The sequence below is a fragment of the Cetorhinus maximus genome, chromosome 5 (assembly GCF_964194155.1).
Source record: "Cetorhinus maximus chromosome 5, sCetMax3.hap1.1, whole genome shotgun sequence".
Lineage (NCBI taxonomy): Eukaryota > Metazoa > Chordata > Chondrichthyes > Lamniformes > Cetorhinidae > Cetorhinus > Cetorhinus maximus.
In genome coordinates this window covers 116,420,376-116,444,399 of record NC_135883.1, presented here as the reverse complement: position 1 = coordinate 116,444,399, position 24,024 = coordinate 116,420,376, and the positions used below count along the sequence as shown (strand labels likewise).

The 24,024-nt window shown below is 44.8% G+C and overlaps 1 protein-coding gene across 3 annotated transcripts in view; it reads right to left on the bottom strand.

Moving 5' to 3' along the window:
* map3k5 (mitogen-activated protein kinase kinase kinase 5) overlaps positions 1-24,024 on the bottom strand; it is a 189,076-nt gene that overhangs the window by 97,481 nt on the left and 67,571 nt on the right. For all 3 annotated transcript variants that reach the window (XM_078542337.1, XM_078542338.1, XM_078542339.1), the window contains 3 exons: positions 11,947-12,117; positions 10,255-10,367; positions 162-321 (listed from right to left, as the gene is read on the bottom strand). In XM_078542337.1, coding sequence (XP_078398463.1) covers positions 162-321; positions 10,255-10,367; positions 11,947-12,117 — 444 coding nt within the window. The remainder of the gene's footprint in view (positions 1-161; positions 322-10,254; positions 10,368-11,946; positions 12,118-24,024) is intronic.

The window sequence follows — 24,024 nt, the reverse complement described above, 5'->3', positions numbered from 1 at the left end:
CCAGGTAAATAATAACCAATCACAAAAACATGAGTCTTTGTATCTTTGAATCTTCCCTATTCCACAGGAATCCCATTTGAATGAACCATCCTATTCTCCATACCAACATGAATCCCATCTGCTCTAGCTTCTTATTCCAGTCAACATGAAGTCAAACTTACCATGCAGGTGCCCTGAGTTTAAAAAGCTTCTCAGAAGCCATAATAACTCGGAGAGGGTCATTTGCTAACATACTGGCACCAAGGAAAAAGCCCACGTCCCAGTAACTCTGTATTTTTTCCAGATTTCCCTTTTTTCCCAGTAGGCTGCTGAGTTTCACACCTGCTCAAATTAGAAAAATGACCAAGATTAGCGCAGATATAAAAATTAGATACGCTGTATCATATTAAAATTGGCTCATAAATGAAAGCATTTTCAAATTAAATATGACAAGACTTGGGCTTTCCTAAAAAGAAAAACTGTGACGTGTCAATGGCAAATAAAGACCTGATAATATATTAGTATAAGTTTGCTTTACACATCTGTAATTTAATTGCTAGCGCTATATAATAAGACATTCCCTGCCCACGACTGTGATATTTTATTTAGTGCTGAAATTATTTTAGATAATGATGCAATCCATACCAGTATGCAGAAAGAAATGGACAATATTCAGGCTTGGGAAGAAAAGTGGCAAATAACATTCATGACACAGGAGTGCCAGGCAAGGACCATCTTCAACAAGAGAGAATCTAGCCATCTCCCCATGACATTCAATGACATTAACATCACTGAATCCCTCACTACCAATACCCTGGGGATCAACATTGACCAGAAACTTAACTCGACCAGCCAAATACTGTGGCTACAAGAGCAGGTCAGAAACTGGGAATTCTATGGTGACTACCTCACCTCCTGAATTCCCAAAGCTTGTCCACAATCTGTAAGGCACATGTCAGGAATGTGATGGAATACTCCCCATTTGCCTGAATGAGTGCAGCTGCAACTACACTCAAGAAGCTCAACACCATCTAGGACAAAGCAACCTGTCTTTTCAGCACCCGAACTACAGGCACACAGTGGCTGCAGCATGTACCATCTACAAGATGCAGTGGAGCGACTCACCAAGGCTCCTTCGACAGCACCTTCCAAACCCGTGACCTCTATCACTCAGAAGGACAAGGGCAGCAGACATATGGGCAAAGCCGCCACCTTCAGGCTCCCCTCCAAGTCAAACGCCATCTGATTTGAACTATAGTGCCGTTCCTTCACTGCACATGTCAAAAACCTGGAACACCCTCCCAACAGCACTAATAATGCAGGTACACCATATGGACTGCAACAGTTCAAGAAAGCTGGTCACCATTGCCTTCAAGAGCAATTAGGGATAGGCAACAAATGCTGACTTAGCCAGCAGTGCTCACATCCCTTGAATGAATATAAAAGACATTTAGTGCCATGAATTAAAACATTGCGTAGTTTCATAAGATACAAAAAAATGTATTGGAAAATTCACAAATTCACTAGTGCAGCAGCATATTAGTCATTTCATTTCACTTCAATGTCCATAAGGAAATTCATTTTGGGTACATTTGCTTGTTCATTAAAAAATTGCACATAAATGAATTATAACAATAAAAGAAAATTACCCTGTCACAGAAGTCTAACTTTATTTAAAACATATATTAAAAATTATTCCGATGCATTAATCAGTCAATGAGTCCCACCCTGAATCCATATCCTCGTCCATACATCAAATTTCTGTTAAAAATTCTTATAGAGGGTGCAAATGAGTTCAGGAACCAATCTATCCTGCATCTGAGGGATTGTAGCCTTTTCCCTGAACACATCCATCAGTAATATTGAGACAAGGGGTGATTCTAATTGTTCGTGAAAGTCTTAACTTTTGTCAAAATTCGTTGAAAGCAGATGTATTCAAGAAAGATCTGCCCATCAAATACCCTTCCTGCCTGGTTCAATAGTCTCTGTAGCCATAAAGAGTCTACTTCCCTAGGACAACAGTACAAAGGAGACATCCAAACAGGATAGCACTCAAGAGTTTCCTGATTGTAGGTCTACTCAAAAGGACTTTAATTTTCTGAGGTAGCATAATTGTGTATGTTCCTTGGCCACCACATTGTACTGTCTCCCCCCCACCCCCCACACCCAATTCAACTTCTTTTTTATTCATTCAGGGGATGTGGGCTTCGCTGGCCGGGCCAGCATTTATCACCCACCCTAATTGCCCTTGAGAAGGTGGTGGTGAGCCGTCTTTTTGAACTGCTGCAGTCCATGTGGTGTAGACTTATGTCTTTGGTACCTAGATACTTGTTAGTGAACTATTTCAACGTCCACATCATGAATCTTCATGGGAACAATATTAACTAGTTCTTTTGTCTTGTTTTTGTTCAGTTTAGGAGAATTGTTATCACACCATTTTACAAACTTCTCCACTAAGTTCTTAACATTTACTTCATTATCCCTGATGAGACCCAGAAGTACCATATCACCAGCACACTTCAGATCATTAGGCTGTCAAACTCTGACTGACAATCATTCATGCAGAGGATGAAAAGCAAAGGTGAAAAAGTCCACAGCCCTGAGGAGATCCAATATTCGTTAACATGGGATCCAAGTAAATCCCAAAACTAACACCATTGGGTCCTGTTGTGAAGAAAATCAATGATCCAAGTAGGAGAGTAGGATTGACATCAAGGTTTTTCAATAGGCTTAAATGGTTGCCTGGTACTAAAAGCTGAAGAGAAATCAACAAAGGTAACACAAGCATGGTTGCCTAATCTATGCGTTTGCTGTTGGGTCAAATGGGCCAAAATCAGAACAGCATCATCCACTAGTTCACAGGGTAGATGGACAAACTGTAACTGATCAATATGTGGAACAAGAGAATCTAAAAGACACTTTGACACATTGCGCTCGAAACACTTCATGACTATCGATGTAGGGGCAACTGGTCGATGACGGCTGATTTCTAACAGCAAAGGAACAGCAGTCACGTCAAGTGATTTCTGAAAGGGCAGAGAGAAAGGAACTGCCAACCGATGAGCACATTCCTTCGGAATTTTTCCACTAATCTGATCCGGGCCTCATGTTTTCCATAGATTTACTGCTTGAACTGCTTCTCTGCCTCCCATTTGTTGAGAGTAACACCAGATCTTTCTAATTCACAAAGTCAAGCCTGCTGCAGAGTCACATGTTCCTCAAGTTAAACATTTCTGTTCAATTCACTCGCAACATCACGGGGATTGTCTGCTGACAAAAGAGGTCATTTCTCTTTCCCGATGTGAAGCCTGACGTTTTAAGCATACACTTCCATGCATCCCTGGGATTATCTGGCTGAAAACAATTATGAAGCCTGTCTCTATATGCATCTTTCACATTCGGAAGTTTCTTCCTCACTTTGATTTTAAGTTGATCAAGTTTGTCTTGGTCCCCTCCACTAAATTCAATTTGTCTTTCCTTTGTTATTGCTTTTAAGTCCTTTTGTAATCCATGACTTCTTGTTTGGATGGATCGTAATCATTTTAGTTTGGACATGAAGCTGTTCACAAGGTGATATAATCATTTATTGAGATGTGTCTTCTTATTTATGTCTTCATCTTTCATAAAAATATCCCAATGTGCGTCATCAAAGCAAATTTGCAAATATTTAATGGTCAAATTATTCCAGACTTAAACCATTTTACTGTCAGCTTTTACTGTTTTCAGTTTTTGTCGATATTTAGGGAGGAGATGCACAACATTGTGATCTGAATCTCCAATCTCTGGTCGAATCAAAGATTTGCAACAGTCAAGAATAGAGCAAAAACACTGATCCACTGTCTTCTCTCCATGAGTTGGTTTGTCAACACACCTAGTGCAATTACAGAGGGTGTCCCTTAAAGTCAAGTCATAATGATAAAAATCACCAAAGGTGATCTTCAGTGAATCTGGACAAGCAGCAGCCATTTCTTGGACTGTCCCATAAACAACTCCTGTTGCCTCCTCTGCATTGGTATCCAGTGGAATGTATACCAAAACGTGTAATTGATTGAACTGACAGGGCAGATAGATGGGTCTATAGTCTATAGCTGTATTGTCATTCAAGTCACCAAGATAGCTGTACTCCCCGCTCCCCTGACTGTTCTGTACCAGTTATAAGACGACATTTGGTGACAGTCATTTAGAGTCTCAATCTTTTCAAACAAAGCCAATTTCATCTTTTTGGTATATGATAGCTTTGGCCCAAGCATAAATTTAAATACTTAATATATATTCCTGCTTATATAAAGATCTGTCTATTTAGCCCACACTGCGCTTGACTCAATGACAAGTAACTAACATGTAATACAGAATTCTGGTGCACCCTCTTCCCAGTTTTTGCTGAATTTGGCATTGAGGTCCGTAAACAGTCGACAGACCCTGATAAGCATGTTCATTTGTTTGAGGCAGCCACTGTGGACATTCTGAAGTTGTCGGCTGTCATATGGGCACCAATTGCACTTCTGGGGGAATCTGGCATAAAAAATCACAACCGAAAATTGGTCATCCACCATTTGGCATGATAATCGTTTCATTAAGCTCATTATTTTTATTGTATTCTCAGTTATACCCCTGCAAATTTATCTTTAAATTCTTAGAAACATAGAAAATAGGAGGAGTGGGTCATTTGGGCCTGCTTCCTCTTTGATAACTTTTGCTGTAAGGTGATTGCAAATCTTGAAATGAACATTGGGTTAGATTACATTTTTCTGGAGTTTCTCTCAATTAGGAACATTGAAGGAGGAGTAGACGCTTGGGCTGTTCTGGCATTGAATGGGACCATGGCTAATCTGTGACTCAACTCCACAAACCCACCTTTGTCCCATATCCCTTAATGCCTTTGGCTAACAACAATCTATCAATCTCAGGGCGGAATCGTCCCCGATTTGCACTAAGTGCAGTAGCAGGCAGGTAAAACGACGTTTTACCCGCTGGCCGCAATGGGGGCTTTTCATGCCATCTCGTCCCAAACCTGCTGCATTAATGATGCATTCCCGGGAAACATGTTGTTTCCATGGCAGGCGGGCTCTCATTCACCCAACACACCATCACCTCGCCACTGCATCACACTGGGTGCCATATTTAAAGTCCAGCCCCACGCACATCGCTCAATGCTTCCAGCCTACGACTGCTGCACGGAAGACAGGATGGCCCTGAAAGACAAAAAGTCTGAAGTCCCCAGGTTTAGTGTTGTGTCCCTCGAGTGCCTTTTGGACACAGTGGAGGCTTGAAACCCCCGCTCTGGCCACAGGAGGGCAGCAGTATCACCAATCCAGCATGGGAGGCAGCGACAGTGGTGGTCAGCGCCAATGCCTTGCAAAAGAGGGCAGGAACCCAGTGCAGCTACAGGATGAATGGTCTCATCCTTTCCGCCAGGGTAACTCACTCTTCTCATCACTTTCAACTCACACACTCACAAACCCATCACACATCCACAGGGATCTCACACCTCAAGGGACAACACCACTATCTCTCACACACACCCTCACATCTCCATCAGGCTCATACCCTCTGGAGCTCGCATCCTCATCCTGTCCATGGCTCCGCTCAGCACACAAACATTCCATGAAGTGCTATGTGTCCTGCTCACACTCTCTCCATCTGTTTACATGCAGGAGAAGCCTGTACACATCAGCAGGAAGAGGTCCCAGACTGGGGGTGGAGTGGCCCACATTAGGCCCCTCACTCACTTTGAGGAGTGTGCCATCGCGCTGACTGGTGAGAATATGGGCTATGCCTGCTGTGACAGTGAGGTTGGCGGCGAACATCCTCATGAGGATCCTGCACCACACCATCCCTCTCTCAATGCAACTGTGAGAGCTCCCTCTCCTGCTTTTGACTCTGCTGCCATGCACTAATTATCTCTACTTTGGTTCACAGGGAGCTCTGCCAAGCGAGGGACAGCCTCAGGCAGCCAGTCCCTCAGCTCCATCCAGGTCTTCACCTCCAGGCAAGAGGATTCCTCTTTCATTGAAGAGCTGGAAATAAGCAGCCTGGAAGACCCTGTCACAGCGCTTACCCACACCTTCCACCAGCGCAGAGGCACACACCTCGGAGGGACCTATTTCTATTGCAGGCTTAGGTTCACAGTCTGATGGTCACTGCATGGACACATGTCCACAGCAGCAGAAGGCAGGTTCGTGCAAGCTCCCCGGCACTCAGAGACTGCTGGGGAAGAGGCATCTGTGAGGTCTGAGTCAAATGATGAGCCTCTGGACTTGGCCTTCTAACTCATCCTGGAGAGTCAGCAGAAGGTGAGGGAACATCATGAAGAGATGCTGGAAGCCCTCAACAGAGTGGCACGCGAGTCGGAGGAGTGCGTCTGCCTGCTCGCTGATGAAGTGGCGTGATCCATGTGTGTGTATGGAGGTCTCCATGGGGAGGGTGGTGGACGCCATGGAGAGCCTGGTCCAGCAGAATGCTGAAGTGTGCACTCCATTGTGGGAGCCATGGGTGAGTTCCTGCAGTGGCAATGCCAGGGGAAAACGGGGCATCTCGACGTCCCTCCAGGTGCTGCTTCCCCTCAAGGAGTCAGGCCGGGACCCTTGAGCACCCGAAGGGAGGAGGAGCAGCAGCTGGACGCCCCTGGGTCATCCACTCAGGAATCTCAGAGGCTGTCTGCTCCCTCCAAGTACCTGTGACCCCCCCTCAACCTCGTCCTCTGTCACCGCAGAGGGAGCAGATGGCCAACGAGTGATTCTGGAGGAAGAGGTGTGTGGGGCAGGGCCTTTCAGAGCCTCGTGCAAGCACTCTCCCACGCACATGGATCTTTCACGTATCACACTCACCTCACTGTCCTGAGCATTTTGAATGCTGCCGGCTGGATTTGTTTTCAGTTGTCCATCTGAGCTGACCTGCATCTCCACCCACCCACTGACCACACTCCCATGCAGCACCTGATCTTGCCCACCATAACTGTTATTTCACTTTCGATTTGGATAAGCATGGTCTGGATTCGCTTTATCGTCAGCTCCCCCATCTTTTCCCCTCCCCCAGTCACCCATTTCTCTTCCCCCATTGCAGTTGGCCCCTCAGGCATCGCCTTCCACCTCCCCTCTGTGACCTACCAGCAAGGACCCTTTTCCTTCGGGGATATCCAGGTGAACATGCACGTTCCCTTCCTTCCTGAAAATCCCACCCCATCCGCATTCACCTCCCCAACCTCCTCATTCCCACCCCCAAGGTCCGTGTCTGCCACCCTTGCCATCCCTTCTATCGCTACTTTCGTAACCTCACCCTCCCACCTCACTCTGCCCTTGGTCATTCTCACCATTCCCTCAGATCACACCCACCCTCAGTTCGCTCCAGTGGAGGCTCACAATGGACCCATCAGATCCCTCCCTTGCACATTCACCTGGATATCCCACCCACTCCAGACCCCTTCCCACCCTTATTCCTCCCACCAACCCTCGGACTCTCTCCGGACCCCCCCCCCCCAAAGGTTTATTCCTCCCACCACCCCTCGGCCTCTCCCCCTGCCCCAGCCGCTTAGTCCTTCCATTTTCCTGACTCCCTCAGACACCCTTAATTCTTCCGCCACCCTGAGTCCTTCCCTCCCCTTTCTGCACCCCTCCCTCCCCTCTCCGCATGCCTCCCTCCTCCTCCCTGCCCTCTCAGTACTCCTCCCTCTTACTTCCTCCTTCCACAATCCTCCCTCTACACTCCTCCCTGCCCTCTCTGCAACCCCCCCCCCCCCGGACTTCTCCCTCCCCTATCCACACTCCTCCCTCCCCCTGGACGACTTCTCCTCACTCCTTCCTCCCTCCAAACTCTTTCCTTTACACCTTCCAACCCCTTACACCTACCTCCCCGGTTGCCATCTTTTCCCCCATTACCCCTCCTACTCCCTGTAGACCCCTCCCACCGTGCTCCCTCCCCACCTCCAACCTCACTCCCACGACGCCTTCATTCACCCCTCCCAACCTCACTCCCCGACACCTTCATTCCCCCCCCGCAACCTCATTTCCCCACGCCACCTCTTCCTCTCCCAGTCGATCCTACACCTTCCTCTCCCACCCCCTCGACCATCATCCGTTGTGAGCATCAACGGTGACTTTCCAACTTCCATGAGCTGCTTCGCAGCAGAGCCATGTCCATGAGAATCCACCCAGCATGCCATGGACGTTCCTCCAATGTGCCGTTGCTGTCGGGTTCCAGCATCTTCTGCTCCTCGGATGCTCGCGATGTGAGCAAGGCCCTGGCGATAAGTCCTGACTGCTGCACGTCACAGTTGTCAAGACGTGTTCTGCACCAGTGTGTTTTCCCGCGGGCTGGCTTTATAATGATATGCTGGTGTATTACAATGAGGATCACGACGTCTGACAACGGGGAATGTGGCCCACCATTGATGGGCTGAGCAGACGATCGCAAACTGGTTTCATGTCATCATGAATCCGATTTTTCACCTGCTCACCATACAGTCCACTCACGCCACTGAACACGCCCGACGCCAGCGGGCAGAGGATTCCACTCTCACTTTAGAATATACCAATTGATGTAGCATCAATTGCTATTTGTAGACAAGCACTCCAAACTTCTACCATCCTTTGCATGAAGTCCAGCTCTAATTTTTGGACCATGCCCCCTAGTCCTGAATCCCCCAACCAGCAGAAATTAGCTTTGTGGGCCGTAGGGAATGGGGTGAAACTTTCCAGTTTTCAGATACAACCCATGATGGAGTACATGGAGTTAAATCTATGAAAGTTAAGGATTTTATGGGGTTAAATAAACCTTTCATGAGGAGGTGTTTTCTTAAACGTTTATAAAAATGAAGCTTAGAAGGGATTATTTTATAAAATACATAAAGCATATCAATGATTCATATGGTCGAGAGACAACTGCAGGTAAACAAAATTTCTCTGTTTGCAATGATAAGGAAAATCCAGGGTACGGAGTGGACAGTTCACGCACTATTGCCCGTTTTGTACCACTAACAAAGTTAAGTTGCATCCCTAACATACCCCTGCCTGAACCAATCTTCCCCCCGACATCATATGTAATGGTCTGAATCTACATGCTCAATGCCTGCACAAACCTGATAACATTTTCTGCTGATTCAAAAACAGAAGAGAGAATCTGTCACTCTTCAATACTTCCTCTTTCCGCAGTTGTGGTTGAGAAAATTTATTTTTAATTTTGCAGATGCATCTGAAACTGAGCCTTCACTAGTCCAAAGCAGATGTATATTTGAAACGTTGCTGTAAGCTGTGGCTCCAATTCCGTAAAGTGGGGGATACGGCAATAAGAGTGGGCAAGCTTTCTGCCCACCCCACTAATTCCACCGTGGGTCTTTGAGTGCACCTCAGAATTCTGGCCAATATGCCCTTATTGTAGCCCAGTAGAAGCAGACACGGGTTCTGCTGGGGAAGGATTGTCTTAGCTCAGCCCATTTGATCCTTGCTAGGAGAAAAATATATTTAATTTCTCAATCTAAAAAAGACGCTGTATTTTCAATGGAGGGAGCTCCAAGTGTGTTCCAATTTTCCAGTATCACACCAGATACCTCTTCTGGCTCGGGCCACTTTCTTCAATGGTTACAATCATTCCATCCTCAGAATTTGGATGGAGCTACCGGGTCCTCCAGCAGGTGGACAGGAAATTTGCTACACTTCTAATGGTGGAGCTCCAAGAATTTCACTCCCAATGAGTTGGCCATTGAAAGGTTCTGGGAGTTACTGGAAGTGGCAGTGCAGTTGTCTGTTCAGGCATTTCCAGATGACACCATGCCAATTTATGGAGAAACTTCAGACACTGGCCTGTATTGAAATAAGTTTTGCCCCATGGAGCAACTTGAGCTATTGAACTCCTAATCTAAACGCAGCAATAAAATAAAAAGCCTGGGAAAAGTGCAGGGAGAGAAATCCAGATTTTCCCTCATGTCATAATGGATTTGATGGGGTAAATAACCCCTTTTGAGTCAATGCTTTCTTATACATTTTTTATAATCAACATTAGAAGGTAAAACCTCTGGTTCAAAGAAGTACCACTGCAAGTCCCAAGAGTCTTAATGCCATGTTCTGCAGTTATATTAAACAAACTGTTGAATCACCTTGTATCAACGTGTCTTTATCAGAATACACTTGCTGTAATGCCTATCAAGGTAACTAACATTCCTTTAAAAGAAAACTGCACCAATAACAACTGACATTTTAAATGTTGAATGGTAACTAATTGAAGTACTTCTTAAAATAACCAAGTTTATTAAAACATTTACAAACAGAAAGTGAAACTAATTACCTGTTTTGTGCAGTTCAAAGGATGTGTCAAACTGATGTCCTGCTGCGAGGAGTAGAACGGCTAAATTTATCCCAGAATGTACTGTTGGCTCAGATTCAAAAGCTTTTCCATACCTTTAACAGAAGTTCCAACATTAATGAAGCTTAACATTTTCAGATGGCTATCTTTTACTGTAAGCTGATTGCATGAATAAACCTTGCAGCACTTACACAGTCAGTGAACGCAATTAATGTAATGTAAGCAAGCACGCACAGGACCAACTGGAAAAATTGTTGGTGTTTATTTAGGAGATCCGGTCAAGAAATAAATCACTCGAAGTTTATTTTAAAGCAACAAAGAGTATTGGCTGTACTAGAGTTTGAGTACTCTCAAATTCAAAAATGACTCCTGTAAACACAGAAAGCCCAAAAGCCTTTCAGCACCCGAAGGAGATTCAGGACATGCTTCCCAACTAAATAGGAAACATGGACACGGGCTTACCCACCCAACCAAACCATCAAGTCCACTGGATAGTGAAGAAATGTACCTACTGATAAGTTAAAGATTTAAATAATATTTTAAAATCAAATCCACACAACAGGTAGGAAACTGACTGCACAAAGAGATATTTATCCGACCAGCAAAAGGCCGTGCATTTGTGAAAGACTTCCTTTTTAAAAAGGCACTAGTACATTTTGACCTGTGGTCACCATAGCGCCTAATTTCACACCCAGTCAAAAAATCAAAATTGCACAATTTAGATCATTTCAAATTCTTCAGCTTGATCTTTATTACTATATACACAACTACAGAGCTCATCACATTTATATAACGACTGAAGTTGGGAGGAGTACAGTAGGTGCACATTTCAAAGGCTCAACAGTCACGAACCTGCAGCTCCTTGTTAACTTTCACAAATGACCTGAGATATGGTTTGCTTTATCAGTTTGCGTGTGAAAGTATTCAGCAACATATATGGCATTACAGTCTTTATATAGAGTCCAGGGAAAAAAAAAATCAACATTATGTAGTTTTCTCCACTAACACAATAGAAATCCAACTGCAGCAGCAGCATCAATATACCCCGTCGCTGCTGTGTAAAGAGCTCAGCCAGCAATCTCAGTCAGAATTACAGTAATAACTCGTTTGTCTAAGGTGCTGGCCTGAGCACCATATTTTGATGCTGGGTGCTTAACTTTCTTTTCCCCTTACAGATTCTTTGTTTTCTTCCTTATTTCCAGCTGGAATGATTGTGAACGAGTGCATCTTAATCCAATTTTGCTTGATGAAGAATGTTTGCTCTTAAGCATAAATTAAACTCTTATTTTTGTATTCATAATGTAACAATGCACAATGGCACTAATCTTATGTTCTTACTTCTATAACTAACTACACATGGTAGAACTGGTCTATGTTAAAGCATGGACTTGATGGGCCAAATGGCCTCCTCCTGTGCTGTAACGACTCTATGACTTTGACTCTATAACGAGAGCAGTACAAAACCACAGAGCAAACAAACCTGCTTAGTTTACATAATGAGCTCACTGTAGATTGATGGTGTCATTCGGAAACAAATCAAGGAGTTGAATATTTAGAGAGACTTCCCTGACCAAATTAATTTTGAAAAGTCCCAAGAATTATTGTTATGCCTTAATTGTACAAACTGTGTTCAAGGTACCTCTCTGACGCAAGTAACGTGGAGTGAATGCTCACCAATAAGCACCATTATCTCGGCTTTCAGTGTCCTGGAATCCAGAGTCCAGAAACATGTCCTTGTAGATTCTTCCCAGCAGACAGTATATGTCAGATGGCACCTGCTCTTCTGACTGCACCATTGGCAACAATATAGCAATGGCACTTTGTCGGTCACCTGAAAGATTTCTCCTAAACCAAAAAAAATGTACAAAAATTATATGCATGCTGTATTTCTGTTTGGAATTATATGCTCCAAAACAATGCCAGACAATTTGAAACAAGAACAAAAAGTGCTGGAAAAACTCAACAGGTCTGACAGCATCTGTGGAGAAAAAAAATCAGAGTTAACGTTTCGAGTCCGTATGACTCTTCTTCAGAACTAAAGAGAAGTAAAAATGTGGTGAAACATATACTGTTTAAGGCAGGTGGGCCAAGTGAAGCTGGATAGAAGGCCAGTGATAGGTGGAGGCAAGGAAAGATTGCAAAAGATGTCATAAACTAAAGATCGAAGGGGTGTTGATGGTGGTGATACTGGCTGAAGGAGGTGCTAATGGTGACATTAAGAGTAGAAAGCAGAATGATCAAGTGACAGATGGCCCTAGTGGGGGTGGGGTTGGGGGAGGGGACGATGTGGGAAAAAAGATCAAAATAGCCTAAAAGGTGGGGTGAAAACAATGAAAAATGGAAATAAAATTTTAAAATAATTAAAAAATAGGCAGGAAAATATATATATATTACACAAATTAAAAAATAAATATTTGAAAAAAGGGGGATTAAAAAGGGGTGAGGATGGAGGAGAGGGTTCATGGTCTGAAGTTATTGAGCTCAATGTTAAGTCTGGAAGGCTGTAAAGTGCCTAGTCGGAAGATGAGATGCTGTTCCTCCAGTTTGTGTTGGGCTTCACTGGAACATTGCAGCAGGCCAAGGATGGACATGTGGGCATGAGAGCAGGGTGATGTGTTGAAATGGCAAGCGACAGGAAGGTCTGGGTCATGCTTGCGGACTGACCAAAGGTGTTCCGCAAAGCGGTCACCCAGTCTGCGTTTGGTCTCTCCAATGTAGAGGAGACCGCATTGGGAGCAGCGAATGCAGTAGATTAAATTGAGGGAAGTGCAAGTGAAATGCTGCTTCACTTGAAAGGAGTGTTCGGGCCCTTGGACGGTGAGGAGAGGGGAAGTAAAGGGGCAGGTGTTGCACCTACTGCAATTGCATGGGAAGGTACCATGGGGAGGGGTTTGAAGTGTTGGGGGTGATGGAGGAGTAGACCAGGGCTTCCTGGAGGGAACGGTCCCTACGGAATGCCGACTGGGAGGAGGGGGGTGGGGTTAATGGAAGATGTGTTTGGCGGTGGCATCATGCTGGAGTTGGTGGAAATGACGGTGGATGATCCTTTTGAATGCGGAGGCCGCTGGGGTGAAAAGTGAGGACATGGGGGAGCCTATCATGGTTCTGGGAGGGAGAGGAAGGTGTGAGGGCAGAGATGCGGGAGATGGGTCGGACACAGTTGAGGGCCCTGTCAATCGCTCGGGGTGGGAAACCTCAGTTAAGGAAGACATGTCAGAAGCACTGTTTTGGAAAGTGGCATCATCGGAACAGATGTGATGGAGGCGAAGGAACTGAGAGAATGGGATGGAGTCCTTACAGGAAGCAGGGTGTGAGGACCTGTAGTCGAGGTAGCTGTGGGAGTCGGTGGGCTTGTAATGAATATTGGTGGAAAGTCTATCACCAGAAATTGAGACAGAGAGGTCAAGGAAGGGAAGGGAAGTGTCAGTGATGGACCATGTGAGAATGATGGAGGGATGGAAATTAGAAGCGAAATTAATAAATTTTTCCAGGTCCAGACGAGAGCATGAAGCGGCACCGAAACAGTCATCGAAGTACTAGAGAGAGAGTTGTGGGAGGGAGCCTGAGTAGGACTGGAACAAGGAATATTCCACATAACCCAGACAGGCATAACTGGAGACCATGCGGGTACCCATAGCCACACCTGTTATTTGGAGGAAGTGAGATGAGTTTAAAGAGAAATTGTTCAATGAGACAACAAGTTCAGCCAGACAGAGGAGAGTAGTGGTGGATGGGGATTGTTCGGGCCTCTGTTCAAGGAAGAAGCGGAGAGCCCTCAGACCATCCTGGTGGGGGACGGAGGTGTAGTGGGACTGGACGTCCATGGTGAAGAGCAAGCGTTTGGGGCCAGGGAATCACAATTATTGATATGATGTAGGGCATCAGAGGAATCGTGGATGTAGGTAGGAAGAGACTGGACAAGGGGAGAGAGAACGGAGTCAAGATAGAAAGAAGTGAGGCCCCAACAACCCCCCATCCACCACCACTCTCCTCCGTCTGGCTGAACTTGTTCTTTCACTGAACAATTTCCCCTTAAACTTGTCTCACTTCCTCCAAATAAAAGATGTGGCTATGGGTACCCGCATGGGCCCCGGTTATGCCTGTCTCTTTATGGGGTATGTGGAACATTCCTTGTTCCAGTCCTACTCAGGCCCCCTCCCACAACTCTTTCTCCGGTACATCACTGACTGTTTTGGTGCTGCTTCATGCTCTCATCTGGACCTGGAAAAATTTATTAATTTTGCTTCCAATTTCCACCCCTCCATCACTTTCACATGGTCCATCACTGACACTTCCCTTCCCTTCCTTGACCTCTCTGTCTCAATTTCTGGTGATAGGCTATCCACCAATATTCATTACAAGCCTACCGACTCCCACAGCTACCTCGACTACAGCTCCTCACACCCCGCTTCCTGTAAGGACTCCATCCCATTCTCTCAGTTCCTTCGCCTCTGTCGCATCTGTTCCGATGATGCCACTTTCCAAAACAGTGCTTCTGACATATCTTCCTTAACCGAGGTTTTCCACCCACGGTGGTTGACAGGGCCTTCAACTGTGTCCAACCCATCTCCCGCACCTCTGCCCTCACACCTTCCTCTCCCTCCCAGAACTATGATAGAGCCCCCCTAGTCCTCACTTTTCACTCCACCAGCCTCCTCATCCAAAGGATCATCCTCCGCCATTTCTGTCAACTCCAGTATGATGCCACCACCAAACACATTTTCCCTTCACCCTCCTGGCAGCATTCCATAGGAACCGTTCCCTCCGGGACACCCTCGTCCACTCCTCCATCATTCCCAACACCTCAAACCCCTCCCACAGCACCTTCACATGCAACCGCAGAAGGTGCAATACTTGCCCCTTTACTTCCCCCCTCCTCACTGTCCAACGGGCCAAACACTCTTTTCAGGTGAAGCTGCATTTCACTTGCACTTCCCTCAATTTAGTCTATTGCATTCGCTGCTCCCAATGCGGTTTCCTCTACATTGGGGAGACCAAATGCATACTGGGTGACTGCTTTGCGGAACACCTTCAGTCTGTCTGCAAGCATGGCCCAGACCTTCCTGTCTGCAAGCATGACCCAGATCTCCACCTATCCCACCCCCACTAGGCCATCTGTCACTTGATCATTCTGCTTTCTACTCTTAATGTCACCATTAGCACCTCCTTTAGCCAGTATTACCACCATCAACACACCTTCGACCTTTTGTTTTTGACATCTTTTGCAATCTCTCCTTTGCCTCCACTTATCACTGGCCTTCTGTCCAGCTTCACCTGTCCCACCCCACCCTTAAACGGTATATATTTCACCACATTTTTACTTCTCTTTAGTTCTGAAGAATAGTCATATGGGCTCGAAACGTTAACTCCGTCTTTCTCCCCACAGATGCTGTCAAGCCTGCTGAGTTTATCCAGCACTTTGTTTTCGTTTCATTATTCATCATCCACAGTATTTTGCCATTATCTTAATGCCAGGCAATTTGCCTGATACACCACATTCCCTAAAGTTACAACGATCAGAGCACCGACTTACAGGCCTAAAATCTAAATCTGCAGCGGGGGCGCTCTCTCTACTACCTTTAGGCAGGGGAACTATGGGTGATAAATACGTGGGATGGAATGTCAGCAAATTCAAGAGTAAACTGGGTAAGTACCTGCACAAACGTGTGACAGGAAGGTATTGTGGAATGTGACATTTCCTTGGCAATGAGATCAGCCAGGTGGACAGGAACAACCTTTTTCAGTCCTAAAAACAAAAAGCTAAAAGCTATTGCGGATGCTGGAAATCCAAAACAAAAACAGGATTACCTGGAAAAACTCAGCAGGTCTGGCAGCATCGGTGGAGAAGAAATCAGTTACCGTTTCGAGCCTTCACGGCCCTTCGGCTGCCGAAGGGCCGTGAAGGCTCGAAACGTTAACTGATTTCTTCTCCACCGATGCTGCCAGACCTGCTGACTTTTTCAGTCCTCTACCTTCCTATGCATGGTCTGCTCTGTGTGGGCGTGTCTTAAACTCCTGCGTATCTTCACAACACAGCCCGTATCACCTGCTTGATACCTTGCACCCAGTTATATGGTACAGGTAAGTAAAACATTCATTTGTGGGGTGAAAAATTGAAGCTGTCTACTGCTCCAAGTATGGAATATCACGGTCGATAAAGAGGGGGTGGGGAGGTGGGGTTCAAGTTATATGCCGAGTTTATACAAACACATGATTTTTGGGGCTGAAAAAATTGGGTTGTCTTATATGCTGGGTCAGCGTATACACCCCATCTACAGTAAAGCAACACAAACAGCATAAATGGAGCATCAATGTCCCCAACTTTATAAAAAGTGAACTAGAGAAGGGAGAAAGAAGGAGCCACCTAAAAGGATAAAGTAAGCACAGCTTTTGCTACAGTGATTACCCAGCATTATTGATAAAAAGGAAAATCACCGTGAGCTGGGTTATGTTCTAAGAAAACATTAAGAAAGTTTTTTTCAACAACCTTATTTTCTGAGTCAAAAGGCTGTATGGTTGAAGGGTCATTTGCACTTGTTTTGCAGCTGAACGAGAGGAGCTAAAAATGTAACTATTGACATCACTATGAAAGGCAGTCACAGTGCTTTAGAAGCCAGCAATTTTACGGCCATAAAATTTACATATTGCTGTCACTAATGACTTCACTTCATCTTTGGCTTTTCGCCAGAGCCAGAACTTGAACATAGGGGCAACCGAACAGAGAACAACAACAAACCCAGCATGCCCTGACCTCAGTCTCCAACGTAAAAGCACAGCTACTTTCAAAACAAACGAGCCACAGAAAATGATCACGACTGAAAACAAAAAATAAGCCATTTACTTCTTGCGCATTAGAATTTAGTTTTAACATGCTGCAACCTCTTGCCAAGTCCCTACTTACTGTGGGACAAAGCCAAGTACTGTATATGCAGATCATACTGTTCTTTTAGGATTGTGTCCAACCAAGTCATTTTTACTTCATACAGACTTTCATTTGGACAACAAATTAGCACTTGGATGTCTGCCACTCACAAAGTTAGACGCATTCAGTAGTGGGACTGAGACAATATCTGTGAATACTGTTGAAAACAATGAACTGAAGGCTAACCATTTAAATACAACGAGGTTATTCATGGGAAACAGCGTTGAAATTTATATACAATTCCAAAACTAAACCAGCAAAACTGCAGAATTAGTAACTGCCGTTCTATGTCTCAGGCCCATTATTCCTTTGACAATCGTTTATTGCACTGTAGTCAGTCACTTCTGCCAAATGGTAATAGTATGTGTGCCCTGCTCAAAGGCAGGTCCTTGGCTCATTGTCCACTTCATCCTGAGCTATTTTCTTGGCTGTTTTGCACTCTCAGGGACAGGGCAAGGAGACTGGCCCCAAGTTTACCTCAGCTGGAAAGGGAATCAAACCCATGCTAAATGGTGTTATTCTGAGCCACATGCTAGCCATCTAACGAATTGAGCGAACCAGTTTCCACTGCTGCCAAAAGGTACAGTAAAATAAGGTGGTAGAACTAAAGACAAATATTTTTCATGGTATGGAACTAAAAACAGTGCATAGCCCATTAGCCTCTCAATACAGGGAGGCTAAGCAACAAGGTCACAATTTTAAAAATGCCTTCAACAAAAGTGCAAATGAATTACTTTGCACATCTGAATTTAGCCTGCTCATACACAAAACAAAAAGGTTAAATAGTTGTATACTCAAAAAAAGATACATTGCAAGAGATACAAACAAAATAAAACCAGTAAAGGCTTGGGAATTATTATTTGTTTCCAATTAATTCTTGTCAGGACTAGTAGCTGTTAATCATCCCAAATTTTGTAATTATACTGACAGAAGAACCTTCAGCACTGTCATTACTGAGCAAAAACTGACAGCAACTTCTGATGTCCACACATTCACAATTAAACAGGAAGGTCTGAAAGTTGCTGCCACTGACTCCCTGCTACTCCATAGGGTTTGCTGTTGTGGTCTTTACAGGTGCAATCAGCACAGAATTAGTGTTATGACATGAACTTCAACTTTTTAATGCACTGCATTAATCTCACTGCAAAAACCACTGAAAAACAAAAAGTTAGGCCCTGATGAATGAAGTGCGATTGAGTTTTTCAAGCAGCATGCTAAATCATTATTACTACTGAGCAGCCTCTCAGGCCTGAAAATCTACTTTTGAAATCTGGAAGGTCAATCCCTCCATTCCATGATTAAAATTGTTATTTTTTTAAATCTATGACATTTTTAAGTGTGTTCAGATTTCAGTTTCAGCTGTAATCCCATGCACATTTATCTTTTGTTCTCTATAAAATTAGTTAAAAAGTGAAACATAACCAGTGCTTTTTACTTCCTGATGATTAATTTGCCAAATAGCATCAAACAGAAGGGAAGGTATCCTGTTTCCTCCAATTCTCCAGTTCCTCATTCCTTATTTACCTTACCACTTTGTAGCAATGTTATTGAGGAAGTCAAAGTTTAAAAGGGATGTGGGGGCGGGAAGCAAAAGAAATGACTTTGATCTTCCTGGCATTTACCCATTTCCCGTATTGTGTTAATTTTAGATATAATTGTATTGATGGTAATATTGTGGTCCTTATCAATCTTGCGCCCATCAGGCTGAATTTAACGGTAGCAGCCCTATCCACCAACCAGGAAGCTGGTGACAACTCCGCCACAGCCATTTCTGAGAGCCCCAATGGGATTAAACAGCAAATAGTCTGCTGCCTGCCATCGGAAGACAAGGGCTGATCGCTCTTCAGTCCAGGTAGTGCCACCAGGAGTGCTGGCCACTGTTGGAACTGCAGGAGGCTTGGGAGCAGTGCTGGAAGCCTGGAGTAAAGGTAAGTGGGGCAGGGTCACCAGAGCCAGTCAGACAGGCCCCGAGTGGGAGGTGCTGGGGGCGGGTGGAGTGGAAATGGTCAGTGTGCGGGGCAGGTGGTTGGGGAGGGGATCTTTCAATGCCAATACAGTCCCTGTGGAAGGATAGGCATACCATTGGATCAGGTCCTCATGGTTACTTTATTACAGAATCACAGAATGGTTACAACACAGGAGGCCATTCAGCCCATCTTGACGGCACTGGCTCTCCAAATGAGCATCATGGCTTAGTGCCATTCTCCTGCTTTTTCCCTGTACCCTTGCTCATTGTTTCTATTCAAAAAAATCATCTAGTGCCCTCTTGAATGCCTCGATTGAAACTGCCTCCGCCACATTTCCAGGCTGTGCATTCCAGACCCAAACCGCTCGTTGTATGAAAAAGTTTTTTCTCACATCACGTTTGCTTCTTTTGCAAATCACTTTAAATCTATGCCCTCTCATTCTCGATCCTTTTGACAAGCGAGAACAGTTTCTCCCTATCTACTCTATCCAGCCCCCTCATGATTTTGCATACCTCCATCAAATCTGCTCTTAGCCTGCTCCTCTCCAAGGAGAACAATCCCAACCTATCTTCATAACTCAAGTTTCTCATCCCTGGAGCCATTCATCTAAACCTCTTCTGCACTTTCTCCAATACGATCACATCCTTCCCTATAGTGTGATGCCCAGGACTGTACACAATACTCCAGCTGAGGTCTAACAAGTGTCTTATGTAAATTCAGCATAACCTCCCTGCTCTTGTACCCTATGACCCCATTAATAAAGCCCAGAATACTGTATGCTTTATTAATTACTCTCTCCACGTGCCCTGCCACCTTCAATGATCTATGCACATACACACCCAGGTCTCTCTGCTCCTGCACACCCTTAAGAATTGTACCCCTTAATTTATATTGTCTCTCCATGTTCTTCCTACCAAAGTGAATCACCTCACATTTCTCCACATCGAATTTCATCTGCCACCTATCTGCCCACTCCACCAACTTGTCTATGTCCTTTGAAGTTCTATACTGTCTTCCTTACAGTTTACAATGCTTCCAAGTTTTGTATCATCCGCAAACATAGAAATTGTCTCCTGCACACCAAGATCTGGATCATTAATATATATCAGGAAAAGCAAGGGTCTCAATACCAACCTCTGAGGAACTCCACAATAAACCTTCCTCCAGCCTGAAAAATATCCACTGACCCTCTGTAAAAATTACCCCTGTTTCCTGTTACTCAGCCAATTTTGTATCCACACTGCTACTGTCCTTTTATTCCATGAGCTATAACTTTTCTCACAAGTCTGTTGTGTGGCACTGTATCGAATTGTTCAGCTACAGTTTTTCCCACCAGCCTTCGGTTCCAGTCTATACAGCTCAACTCCGTTCTTACCCCATTGAAGTCGGCTCTCCCCCATTTAATTATTCTTGCTCTGGATTGCACATTGTTTTTTTCCACCATCATCCTAAACCTTATGATACAAAGATCACTGTCTTCGAAATGTTCCCCCACTCACACTTGGGGGAGAATTATCCCCGTCGGGGGAAGGGGGGGGGTTGTGTGGGGGCAGGTGCGAACCCAATCAGCGCCCCCGATCGGGTCTGTGCCGCCATTATACGTTGGTGGTCCAATTAAGACCCAGCGTGATGTGCACCCGGAAGCGCTGCGCGCTCCCTGTACAGGCGGGGTGGGTGGGAGGAGGAGGAGGAGGATTCCCTGAGTTGAGGCCTGCGTCCTTTCCCGCATGCGTGCAAAGGGCACAGAAATCTCCCTGAGGCACATAGGTGCCTGAGGGAGATGAGTTTAGGTTTCAAAAATTTAAATAAAAGAAAATAAAAAATTTTAGGACATGTCCTCTCACGTGACAGTGTCACATGAGCTGGGACATGACAATGAACATTAATGGAAAAAATTATTAAATTTATAAACCCTTCATGAAATTTCATCCCGCCTGCGGATGAGGTTCCATGAAAAACGCAAAGGCCGCCTGGGTTCTTCGCCCGCCCACCAACCTTAAGGTTGGACAGGCAGTTCAGTTTATTACTTTAATTGATTTTTAATTGGCCTTAATAGGCCTTTGACAGTTCGGCGGGCGCGCAGCCGAGTCGGCTGCATACCCGCCGAACTGAAAATCTAAATGACACGGGGTGACGTTGGGCCACCCGCCCGACATCACCGCGCGTCACTTTAAGCCTCGGCGAGCAGGCCCCACCACCCCCCTCGCCAAGCTGAAAATTCAGGTCTTGATCTACTGGACCCACTTCATTTCCAAGAACCAGGTCCAACAGTGCATCCTTCCTTGTTGGACTGGACACATGCTGCTGTTGAAAGTTCTCCTGAACACAATCTAGGAACTTTTGCTCCTCTCCACCCTTTATACTACCACTATCTACATTTGTGTAATTAAAGTCCCCCGTTATAACTACTCTCTAACGTTTGCATCTCTGTAATTTCCCTGCAGGCTTCTTACTCTACATCCTTCCCACTAGTTGGCAGTCTATCGGCTACACCGAGCAATATAATTGCACCCTTTTTGTTCCTTAGCTCTAGCCCGATTGATTCTGTCCTTGAACCCTCTGGGATATCCTCTTTCTCCACCACTGCAATGCTCTCCTTAACCAATACCACCACCCCTCCTCCTTTCCTATCTTTTCTGGACACCTTGTACCTAGGAATATTTAACATCCAGTCCTGCCCTCCCTTGAGCCAGGTCTCTGTTGTTATACTGCAGCAAAAAATGCAATAACTGTGATTATGCTTTTGGTCATTGCCATGTCCTCTTGCAACAGTCTAAGCTTGTAAAACATTTTAAACCACAAGAGGAATTCCAAAAATTTCAAGAAGATTGTAGCTTCACAAGATGATGTCGAGCCAAGAATGCTGCTGTTTAGAGAAGGGTCTGAGAGGTTTCATTCAGAGAGGGGGATTGGGAAAGCAAGAGGCAAAAGTTCTCTTGACAGGCGATGAAATAGTACCTAACAAGTTGCAAAGATTTGGGTTAAGTGATGCTTAGAAAATAGGAAGCATTTTGGAACGTGGGTTTAATAACACAAAAATAAAAGTTTGAGTGCTTGATGCTTGAACAGAAGGATCTATGACATTTAATAGCAATCTTCATACCATGCTATCATCAGCTGAGAACAAAGCTATTGGGCTAGAAGTGGAGAACACTTAACAAAATCTTCAGATGTTTCCCTACTACCTAAATGAACGTTTCATTTCTATTTACAAGCAGAAAAAATGGAAAAAACAAGAACCAAACATGCACAGCAGTTCCATCAGCCTTTGAAAATGAAAGATGGGCCATCGGCCATTCATCAGTGCAAGTGAAGTGCACTGTTCAAAATCATAACCTTCTAGCTCCTTCAGAATCTGACTTTTTAAAAAAATTCTTTCATGGGATGTGAGTGTCACTGGCTACGCCAGCATTTTTATTAAACATCCCTAATTGACCTTGAGAAGGTGGTGGTGAGCAGCCTTCTTGAACTGCTGCAGTGCTGTTACAGAGGCAGTTCCTTGATCTTGACGCAACGAACATTCTCCTGAACGAATGGTGATATAGACTGAATTTCCACCATTTGTCATATTTAATTTGAGGCCTGATATTTACAAGAAGTCGAAAGAGGCTGAAGAACCTGGCAAGGCTGATGATATGGAGGTCCTGCTAAACGAGACAAAAGGACCTCATCATTTTCCTGTTATATTTCCTGCTTGCTAGCCAGCCAAATTCACAGCCTGGCTGACAGCTAACCAGAGAAACCAGCAGTAGATTACAGCTGGGGACAATCCCTGGCAATTTTGGGGGACTGGGGGTGGGGTGTTTGTCAGTGATTGGAGCCTGGGTTCGGGACAACGAGAGAGAGAGCGAGAGAGAGAGAGCGAGAGAGAGAGAGCGAGAGAGAGAGAGCGAGAGCGAGAGCGAGAGAGCGCGAGCAAGAGAAAAAGCACGAGAGAGAACTGCATGAGAAGGGATGGTCAGCGATTGGGATTTGGGGGAGTGGGAAATGTGAAGGCGGCTGGAGAGGGAAATTGCTAATATTGACAGCAGGGAAGCTGAAGGCTTCCTTGAGGGTTGGGTTGGGCTGGGGGGTGTGGGAACAGGGGCTGGTGGGTAGGGGGTAGCAAGTTAATATTGTTTAGCCCAAACCAAATATTTAGACTGCAGTTATCTTTTATTCAACACATGAAAAACTGTACAAGCCACAGGAGTCCATAACATGGTGCAATTAAATGATCAAAAAGACACCTCACCTACACCCACTCCCTCAGGATTAATAGGAAAGAGGGAGCTCTTCATTTCAGAGATATAATTAGTAAAGGAATGTCATCGAGCAAGCTCTTCAAACACATGCATGGTTTCCTTTGGCTTTACAAATACATGTCTGTACAGGCTCACTAATGTGCAATGAGTTCTTGTTTGTTGTTTACACGAGATTCCCCTTCTTTTTAAAAGATCAAGGAACTGATTTTAATGCTGTACAAATGGATGGGTGCAAGTCAGGGCCCAAATACTCTACATTCTAGTTTATTAATCTCTGTCGACACTTCATTTTGTGTTCCGTATTATTAGTACGAGGTCATTGTCCGATTAAATTTTACTTCTACAACAACGTAACTTGTATTAAATGTGGCAGCATTTTTATTGATTTGATGAAACATCTCAAAGCACTTCACAGGAGCATTATTAAAAAGGACAGCAAGGCACATAAGGCAATATTAGGGCAGGTTCCAAAAGCTTGGTCAAAGCGGGAGGTTTTAAGGAGTGTCTTAAAGGAGGAAATTAGAACCTTGGTAATGGAAGGCACAGCCGCCAATGATGGCGCAATTGAAATTTAACGCTGAGAAGTGTAAACTGATGTATTTTGATAGTACGAATGAGG